General features: G+C 33.8%; 1 protein-coding gene across 1 annotated transcript; it reads right to left on the minus strand.

Moving 5' to 3' along the window:
• Positions 1–4,589: 4,589 nt before the first annotated feature.
• Positions 4,590–8,768, minus strand: LOC114608516 (olfactory receptor 4A5-like). The gene is made up of 2 exons (XM_028752478.1): positions 7,868–8,768; positions 4,590–4,627 (listed from the first exon to the last, which is right to left on the minus strand). The coding sequence occupies exons 1-2, from the start codon at positions 8,766–8,768 to the stop codon at positions 4,590–4,592; spliced, it is 939 nt and encodes a 312-aa protein (XP_028608311.1).
• Positions 8,769–11,250: the final 2,482 nt, after the last annotated feature.

Below are 11,250 nucleotides of genomic sequence, written 5' to 3' on the forward strand. Positions count from 1 at the left end.
ATATTAAAGATGCTTTCTTTTTTCCATTGTATATTTTTGACTTCTTTGTCAAAAATCAAGTGTCCATAAGTATGTGATTTTATTTCTGGGTCTTAAATTTTATTCTATTGATAAACCTGTCTGTCTCTGTACCAATATCATGCCATTTTTATCACTATTGTTTTGTAGTATAACTTGAAGTCAGGGATAGTGATTCCCCTAGAAGTCCTTTTATTGCTAAGAATTATTTTCACTATCCTAGGTTTTTTTTCTATATGAAATTGAGAATTGCTTTTTCCATATCTGTGAAGAATTGAGTTGGAATTTTGATGGGAAATACACTAAATATATAGATTCCTTTTAGTAGGATGGCCATTTTTACTATAATAATCCTGCTGATCCACGAGTATAGGAGATCTTTGCATTTTCTGAGGTCTTTTATGATTTCTTTCTTGAGAGGCTTGAAGTTCTTGCCAAATAGATTTTTCAATTATTTGATTAGAGTTACCCCAAAGTATTTTATACTATTTGTGACTATTGTGAAGGTATTGTTTCCTTAATTTCTTTCTCAGCCTATTTATCATTTGCATAAAGGAAGGCTACTGGTTTGTTTGAGTATTTTGTATTCAGCTAAAGTTGTTTATCAGATGTAGAAGTTCTCTGGTAGAATTTTTGGGATTACTTATGTATATACTATCATATCATCCACAAATAGTTACATGTTGACTTCCTCCTTTCCAATTTGTATCCAATTTGAGTTTGTTTATATAGTGAATTATGTTAATGAATTTTGAATTTTGAACCAATCTTACATCCCTGGAATGAAGGCTATTTGAATGCGGTGAGAGATGGTTTTGATGTATTCTTGGATTCAGTCTGCTATAATTGTATTGAGTATATTTTCATCGATATTCATAAGGGAAATTGGTCTGAAGTTATCTTTCTTTGTTGTGTCTCTGTGTGGTTTCTTTATCAGAGTAACCATGGCTTTATAGAATGAACTAGGTAGTGTTGCTTATGTTTATATTTTATGGAATATTTTGAGGAGTATTGGTATTAGCTCTTTTTGTAGAATTCTGCACTAAAGCCATCTGGCCCTGGACTTTTTGTGGTTGGGAGGTTGGTAATGTCTTCTATTTCCTTAGGGGATATGAGTCTGTTTAAATAGTTTACTTGCTCTTGATTTATCTTCAGTATGTGGTATCTGTCTAGAAAATCACCCATTTCATTTAAATTTTCCAGTTTTGTTGAGTATAGTCTTTTGTAGTAGGATCTGATGGGTTTGTTTTGTGTTTGTTTGTTTGTTTGTTTGTTTAATTTCCTCAGGTTCTGTTATTATGTCTCCCCCTTCAATTCTTATTTTGTTAATTTGGATACTGTCTCTGGGCCCCTTAGTTTGGCTAGGGGTTTATTTATCTTGCTGATTTTCTCAAAGAACCAGGTTTTGGTTTTATTGATTCTTTTGTATCTTTCTCTTTGTTTCTATTTGGCTGATGTTCGCCCTGAGTTTAACTATTTTCTGCTTTCTGCTCCCCTTGGGTGTGTTTGCTTCTTTTTGTTCTAGGACTTTTAGGTATGCTGTTAGGTTACTAGTGTAGGATATCTCCCATTTCTATATGAGGGCATTCAATGTTATGAATTTTCCTCTTAGCACTGCTTTCATTGTATATCATAAATTTGGGTATGTTGTGCCTTCATTTTTATTGAATTCTGGAAAGTCTTTAATTTTTTCATTATTTCTTCTGTGACCCAGAGATTGAGTTGAGAGTTGCTCAGTTTCCATGAGTGCATAGGCTTTCTGGTCTTTCTGCTGTTGTTGAAAGCTTTAATCCATAGTAGTCTGATAGGATGCAAACTTGTACCTTCCTGTATCTGTTGAGGCTTATTTTGTGTCCAATTATATGGCAAATTTTGGAGAAGGTCCCATGAGTTACTGAGAAGTTATATTCTTTTGTGTTTGGGTTAAATATTCCATAGATGTCTGTTGGGTCCATTTGACTCATAATTTCTGTTAGTTTCATTGTTTCCCTGTTTAGGTTGATCTGGATCACCCATCAGTTGGTGAGAGTGGGGTGTTGAATTCACCCGCTGTTAATGTGTAGGGTTTGATGTGCCAGTTAAGCTGTAGCAATGTTTCTTTTTAAAATGTGACTGACTGCTTCTGGGGCATATATGCTTAGATTTAAGATGTCATTTTGTTGGATATTTCTTTTGATGAGTATGGCATGCCCTTCCATATCTCTTTTGATTACATTTGGCAAATGTCTGTTTTATTTTATACTATAATGGCAGATCTATTTGTTTCACATAAAGCTGAAAATCCAAAGAAGTTGTGCAGAGAGATGGCCGAAGAATGGATGTCTGCCTGGGATAGCAGGCTGCTCGGGACAGCTTGGTGTGCCCAGAGGACTCAGCAAGCAGGGAAGATGGGTGGGGAAAGGGAAGCCTACCTGTATGGGTCGTGCTCAGCAGGTCTGATAAAAGTGGGAGGAGAGGTGGTGGGGGAATGCATATGCCCCCTGGGATATCAGGATGGAGTTAGAAACTTTACATTTGGCATTTTCTTTGTCTGACATATAGATTTCTCCTATGATATCTTCTATGCCTGAGATTCTCTTCCATCTCTTGTATTCTGTTGGTGATGATTCTGTCTGCAGTTGCTGTTCTTTTTCCTAGGTTTTCCATCTCCAGGGTTGCCTCCACTTGTGGTTTCTTTATTGCTTCTATTTCCATTTTTAGGTCTTGGGACACTATATTCATTTCCTTCAGACAGAGCTCTGGGACTAGGGTGTGAGGTGCATATCCTCCATTGAAGGTAAGGTTTGGACCTTCAGGAATATGGTTGGTCAGAGCTCATGGATGCTGGGTTTGATGGGTTCCCAGCAGATGTATCTGGATTCAGGGATGGTCTCACCTTGGTGTGCTGTGTTGAAGCAGGCCTTCTGGGAGGCAGATGTACCTAAGTGTTGGGGCGTAGTGTAACAATCCAGGTTCCCAGTATGGACCAGAAGGAAGATGGAGCTCTTATTGGGGGGTGGCTTGATTTTTGATTTATTTATATCAAGAAATCTTCGAGATAGATACATTTTACATGCTTCCTTGGGACTTTGTGGCATGTTCATTAGTAACTTGTTCAGTGAGAAGACATTTTTCTTTTTTTCTCTCATAGGAGTTTTCTATACACTATACTCTCATTACAGTTTTCCATCCCTCTACTCCTAGTTCTTCTCAACCTCTGATCCTAATGCAGATCCAGTGCTTTGTGTCTCTCATTAAGAAACAAAAAAACATCTAAGGGATGAATATAAAATAAAATATAATAAGAGATTTCTTTAAATGAGGAAAGGAAAAACATGCAGAAAGAAAAGAGCCTAAGATAAACCACAAGAATCAGAGACCCACTCACTCATGCACTCAAGAATACCATTATAAGGCAAAATTGGAAGCCATAATATACATGAAGAATCTATAGAATAAAATAAGAAATAAACAGTAAAAGTAAAACTTAAAATTAAAGGAAAAAATCTTTGATATGAAGTTATGAAGCAAGAAACCTCTAAAGATGTCACTGAGTTTGTTTTCTATTGGCCATGTACACTTTGGTCTTCTTTCTTCTTAAGCTCCATATGATTAGTGGTTATATCATTATTTCCTTGATGACTAAGCATGTTGAACATTTCTTTAAGTGCCTCTCAGCCATTCGAGATTGCTCAATTGAGAATTCTTTGATTATCTCTGTATCCTATTTTTTAGTAGAGTTATTTGGTTCTCTGAAGTCTAACTTCATGAGTTCTTTGAATATTTTGGATATTAGCCCTTTATCAGATGTAGGGTTGCTAAAGATCTTTTCCCAATCAGTTTTATTTTATTGACAGTTTCCTTAACTTTACAGAAGCTTTGTTTATTTTTTTTATTTTTTTATCATGTTTAGGTATGGGCCTTGACTTCCTGATCTCTCTAATTCTTTTAATGTGAAGTTGTGTCATATTTTGTTAAAGGTTCCTTCAGCATCTAAAGAGATGATCATGTATTTATTTTCTTTGAAATTGTTTATATAGTGGATTACGTTGTTCAATTCCATATATTGAACTACCCCTTCATCCCTGGTATGAAGCCTACTTGAAAACGGTGAATGACTGTGTTGATATGTTCTTGGATTCAGTTTGTGAGAATATTATTTAGTATTTTTGTATTGATGTGCATAAGGGAAATTGGTATGAAATTCTCTTTCTTTTTTGGGTCTTTTTGTGTTTTAGGTCAGTGTAACTGTGGTTTCATAGAATGTATTGGGTAGTATTCCTTTCGTTTCTATTTCTGTGAAATAGTTTGAGAAGTATTGGTATTAGGTCTTCTTTGAAAGTCTGATAGAATTCTGCACTAAAACCATATGGTCCTTGGCCTTTTTATGGTTGGTTGGAAGATTTTTAATGACTGCTTCTATTTCAGTAAAGGTTATATAACTGTTTAAATGGTTTATCTGGTCCTGATTTAAGTTTTGTATCTGGTATCTATCTAGAAAATCCTCCACTCCATCTAGATTTTCCAGTTTTGTTGAGTATAGGTTTTTGTAGTAGTATCTGATGATGCTTTAATTTCCTCAGTTTCTGTTGTTATGTCTCTCTTTTCATGTCTGACTTTGTCAATTTGGGTACTCTCTCTGTGCTCTCTAGTTAGTTTGGCTAAGGGTTCATCTATCTTGTTGAGTTCCTGAAAGAACCATCTCCTAGTTTTGTTAATTATTTGTATAGTTCTCTTTGTGTCTACTTGGTTGCTTTCAGCCTTGAGTTGGATTATTCTATACTATCTATTCCTCTTTGGTATATTTGCTTCCTTTTTTCTAGAGCCTTCAGATGTGCTGTTAAGTTGTTATTGTACAATCTTCTCAATTTTTTATGTAGATATTCAAAGCTATGATATTTCTTCTTAGCATTGCTTTCTTTATGTCCCATAAGTTCGGGTATGTTGTGCCTTTATTTTAATTAGATTCTAGAAAGTCTTTAATTTCTTTATTTCTTCCCTGACCAAGTTATCTTTGAGTAGAGAATTGTTAATCTTCTCTGTGTATGTGGGATTTCTGTTGTTTTAGTTGTTATTGAAGACTAGCCTTTTTTGTGGTGGTCTGATATATACGTGGCATTAATTCAATGTTCTTGTTTCTGTTGAGGCTTGTTTTGTGTCCAATTATATGGTCAATTTTGGAGAAGGTACCATGAGGTGCTGGGAAGAAGGTATATTTACTTTTAGGGTGAAATGTTCTGTAGCTATCTGTTAAATCCATTTAGTTTGCTTTACATGTTTATTTCTGTACCAATTACCTCATCTGACCCTCACTTTGACATTTTCCAATGGCTGCAAATTTCTGCATTACAAGATTTATTATAAATTCTTATTTTGTCTTGATTTTCTAAGGTTAATTCTTAAATTTATGTGTATGTGTAAATGTGATTCACTGCATTTATGTGTGCCATGAGTATTCAGGTACCCTCAGAAACTCAAGGGCTTCAGATCCCCTGAAACTGTATTTAGACATATGTAAGCCTACTTCTTTGTATGCTAGGAACCAAACATTCATACTAAAAAAGCCCTTAGCATTTTCTTAACTGATTTATCCTCTCTCCATAGTTCAGTTATTTAGTAAAGTCCTAATATTTAAACAAATGCATTTCAGAAGATAATAAAATCTTTACCTTTTGTTAATGGGTAAGTTGTAAATTATGGAGAAAATATACACTGAGAATTGCAGTAGAGAAGAGTTGATTGTGTTGTTAAATATAGTTATTCCTGGGTAGGTTAAAATACAAATAATGTATAACACCCAAGATAAGCATAATAAAAGGAATAGTATATATTCATAATCAGAAGATGTAGGTCTGGATCACTTTATAAATGAAATTACAAATATACCTCAGGAGTTACATCAAAAATGTATGAGATTAAACAAGGCAATTCTAGAACCCAATGTACAGAAACTATGTACACAAACACCTGGACAGCCCTACTTCTTTCTAACTAATGATTTCCTTTGCCGTACAAAAGAATTTAGCACCCACAGCAGGAAGCCTAAAATGGTATTTCCTCGCATATGTCTTGAGTCATACAAAAGTCTTTGAGCTCTTAGTCTTCCACATAATTTCCATCTAGTGTAAATGAAATGTAATAACTATTGTGACCAAATAGTAACTCATATTTTCCATTAAATAATACCTAGGAAGTACTAAGGGTATACTTGAAGATAACTTTAGACAATGGTAAATATGTGGACTCTGGATCCATAGTGATTGTTACAAAATGATTTGTATGCCATGAATTTCATTTACTATCCGAAATTAATGAAAACCTCAAAATAAATTTTACTGATACATAAATGTGATGTTAAGCTGATTAAGTTTCCGGAAAGACAGGAATAGCATGAGAAAGGTATAGAAACTACTTTCAGTAATTTTCACAATAGGTAATCCCCTCCAAAATTAAAATTGAACAGCATATACTACAGGGTGGTATGATTAATACAATATTTCTAAATGATGACAGTTCTAATCACAGGTTCATTTATAGCTCCAGACATGTTCTTCTTATGTATATGAACTTCTACTTGTCTCCTATAGTGAAAGCATATAAAGCTGTAGGTAATATAACTCAATTGTAGTGGGAGTGATGCTAAAATAGTAGATTTGGCTAGATTTGCAAAGAAGCAATCAATATATAAAAAGCTATATATAACATATTGAAAAAGTAACTTATTTATTGGAGCAATCTCTTTATTGTGGATTGTATATTTATCATAATATGACAATGTAGACTTTATTATTATTATTATTATTATTATTATCATCATCATCACCATCATCATTATTATTAAAATCGAGGATACAAAGGAAACCATATCAAAGCATAGATATAACTGTACATAATATTTCATACTGGAATTAAAATAATGTTACCTCACTTTTTGGTTTGTGATCTCCCAGAATAAATGAGGACTGAGAAGAAATTTAGTAGTGTTTTGTTTTCTACAGAAATTTCAAAATAAAATTTTGATTGTATCTAAATAAAGTACTTCTAAGTATTTAAGTAAAATGTTGAAGTAGAATGTAAAAAAGTAAAACTTTTAGTACACTTGGTATTTACACATAGTAGTTTGTTGATAAAATTTTCACCAATATGAAAACAAGATGAGAGATACCTATTATTGGAAAATATAAAGAAATGTATTGATAATAAATATTATAGAAATATGTGTACACTTCAACTTAGCTTGTTCTTCAAGAATATTTGAGATTTACATGTAGTAGCATGTGATCACTTAAAACTGTTGTCTGCTGGTGTCATCAACTAGGCAGTGTTCCACAGCTATCTAAATAATTAAAATTAAAATGTCAGAGACCTTGAAGCAAGGAAAGGGAACACTCATAACCAATGTGTATAACATAGACACACAAGTCCACTATAGTGATTCATCAGTATACAATTGCTATCTCAAGTCATGGGTTGTTTTTTGTGTTTGTTTGTTTGTCTGTTTGTTTGTTTGTTTTTCTTGTGAGTATAGATGATTCAAAACGTCCCCCACCGACATTTTTCTAATCTCACTTCAGTGCTACCTGAAACAATAAAAATGTGAATTTGCTTTATTGTTACTTGTAATATGAAAGAGTCCCATAACCATGTTCATCTTGTAATTATTCTCTAGGCTATACCATCAAGGGCTAAAGCTCATCTTGATCATAATCTTAACTGAAAATGTATTCTTCACTTTCAATGACTTTGTAAAATATCAAAATGCCAATGTGAGGAAAGCATAGCATCCCTTGTTAGAATTTATCTCTGGTTTTCAATTTATAGTTAATAATATTCAGTGAGAAAACAATCTTCTTCTATGCTGGTGTTTTATACCAGAGCTTTTTAATAGAATTTTTCATCTCTGAATTTCTCAAAGTATATATCAATGGATTCAGCATGGGGCTAACAACTGTATAAAACACAGCAATATATTTATCAACTGGAAAGTTGGAGACAGGTCTAGCATATATAAAAATACATGGAGCAAAAAAACAGACAACCACCATGATGTGGGAACTGCAGGTAGACAGGGCCTTGTGCCTTCCCTCCCGACTGTGAGTCTTAAGAGAGTTTAGAATGACTCCATAGGAGACTAAGAGAAAGGTGAAAATTCCCACACAGATTACTCCACCATTGGCAATGACAGTGATCCCAAGGAAGTAAGTGTCAGTGCATGCAAGTCCCAGTAATGGATTCATGTCACACATGAAATGGTCAATGACATTTGGACCACAAAAAGGAAGTTTATACACAGTCAGCACTTGAATCATTGAGTGTACAATGCCTCCAACTCCAGCTACCAGCAATAGGAGAATGCACACCCTCTGATTCATAATGGTCAAATAGTGCAGTGGCTTGCAGATGGCCACATAGCGATCATAGGCCATGAATACCAGAAGGAAGACCTCAACACCACCAAATAAGTGCTCTACAAAGAGCTGGAACATGCAGGCTCTGAAGGAGATTGTCTTTTTATCTTTTAGTAAGCCTATAATCAAATTTGGTGAGATGGTATTGCAATAAAGAGCATCCAGGACTGACAGACAGGCAAGAAAGAAGTACATTGGGGAGTTTAAGGAAGGGCTGGCAATCACTGTCACTGCAATGAGCAAGTTGCCCAGCATTGTCACGATGTAGGTGAGTGAAAACAAGACAAATAATGCTTTTTGCCCAGCAGGATCTTGGCTAAGGCCCACAAAAATGAATTCTGTGACATTGTGGCTCTGTCCCATTGACGTTTTAGGAGGCTTAATTCAGAGATGAGATCTTAAACAACAACTGTCCTGAAGCAGGTGTATGCCCATGAAAAACTGCCTCCTTAGCTTTTCTAATGGTGAACATATAGTAGGTATTCAGTGAACAGCGAGTTCCTCTTCCAATAATCACAGTGGACCTTCTTTTGATGTCTATTTCTCCTTGGAAATTAGAGTTGTGCCTAAAAGTACAAGGGTTTATTTTTAAGTCTCACTGTATCTTTATACTATAATCATGTATTTTAAATGACTTAAAAAGTTTTTACTTTTAGCAACATGTTTGAAAGGTTATTAAAAGAAACCTGCTTTTGAGAAATATATTCTCTAAAATTTTAACACCCTTCAATATGAGGGTGGAGAGATGGTTCAGTGATTGATATTACTATTTTATTTGTTTTTATTTTACTTTATCTTTTAGAGGATCCCAGTTCAATTTATAGCACATACTAAGTGGTTCACAACTATTTGCAACTACAGTTCTTACAGTTCCAATGTCTTTTCTGACCTACACACCACCAGGCATTCATGTGGTACACAAACATATATGCAGACACTCAAATAAAATAAAATGTTTTAAAGTGAGAATATAAATTAACATATAGTCATTACTTGAAGCTGTTGTTTATGGAGAACATATTTAAAGCATCATTTGGATATCTATGAGCATCTAGCTCATCATTGCTGTTGCATTATTAAACATCTGTATACACTTCTCAAAGACTTGCTTGCAAACTTTACAAACAGCCCATTAAACTTTAAAACATGGGTTTAAATTGTGTATCCAGAGAGGTTCTTGGACATTCTTGTAACTGAAGTGTCATCACTGGTGATTAATGTGTGAACTCTGGTGCTATGTGCCTTCTGATGTTGTTTCAGGTTCTTTTCTTTGTTATGAAGGTAATGTGGGAGCACATGATAAACCTCCCTGCATCCCAACTTTTTCATTTCTACCATTGTAATATTCTTAGATATACATTCACTAAGTCTTGGTTGTTTTTGGTGGAGGTGGTGGTGGTAGCAGTAGAGATAGTGTATGTAGTGGTTCTTAAGTACTTTCAACACCTGATAAAATTGACATACATACCAGTTATGAATACTTTGAGTGTCTCCAGACTGAAGAGAATAAGTTATCGTTATCATTCACAATACAGATAATAGCCATAGAACAGAAAATAGTATGTGGAAGAGGGAATTTGTAGGTGTTCATGTGAGTGTGTGTAATATGTATGTAAAAACATATTAAAGTTCATGAATACTGCTGAGGTACACAGATAAATCATAAAGCATAGAAGCCTTAGAAATTATCTATGACATCAGATATATATATATTCAATATTTTTCTATGCATAAATATATCTTATCTAGAAGAAACAAGAATGCATTCATGTAGCTGTGGGAGATAGGACAAATCTGGGCTTTATTTAGAAGCTGACCATAGAGGTCCTTCTGTGTATATCATTCCCATTACTGTCAACATCTGATTCAGGAGATCTGCACTTGCAGAATACATAGACTGAAAACAGCACACCTGTTGAATGACATAAGCAAAGATATTCTATATCTACTATTTCTGCTTTCATTTTTTCACCGTCCTCAAAGTAGTGCTTTAACTATCTTTAACTATCAGTGCTGTATTTCCCTGGGACAAGTCTATTATTGCTCAGTTTAACATTCCTGTAATATAGCAAATGATAGTTGTTGAACCATGTTGTATACTGTAAAAGCTTTCAAAGATTTGATACTATGAAAGTGCTGGGCTAGTTATACTACACTTTCAATAATAACAGAATACATTTCTAGAAAAATAATTTATATTTTAAGAACATACTAGTATGTTAACACTTACATGAATTTAGATGACAGTAGATGTGAAACACTGATCATGAATTTCCCTCTGTATCTGTTTGACATCTTAATAGACATAATTTTAAGATTCATACATAAAGTCCCATAGGAAGCCTCAAAACATAAATAAATATATTTGTTCCCTTATACTCTCATATACTTGGCATATGGGATTAAAATTACTTGTATAAACATCCCTTATAAACCACATTTCTTTGTTAATATGCCATAAAATGCTACACTCATTAGTCAGTGTTGAATAAATGAATTGAATTTGTATGGCTACTGATGTAACAGATAAATGTTAAGTTCCCATATAAAAAACAGACAACGATCATACCATAATAAATCATAACTAACAGAGTTCTGATTAAGTTTGTGTTCTAACTATTTTCCAGTTCAGATACTTTTGAGAGAAGATTCTAATATTTAAATTATTAGTTATACTTCATGTATCACAATATTATTTGTATTTCTCATTGTTTGAGAAAGTAAATGCCACTTTTACTGACAGTGACTGCAGCAGATAAAGTTGATAATATACTTATAAAAACTTATATAAGGGGCTTTAGATATAATATTAATACTTTATTTACAAAGCGAATTGAACATTCTT

This window comes from Grammomys surdaster, unplaced genomic scaffold (assembly GCF_004785775.1).
Source record: "Grammomys surdaster isolate TR1022 unplaced genomic scaffold, NIH_TR_1.0 125919, whole genome shotgun sequence".
Taxonomy (NCBI): Eukaryota; Metazoa; Chordata; class Mammalia; order Rodentia; family Muridae; genus Grammomys; species Grammomys surdaster.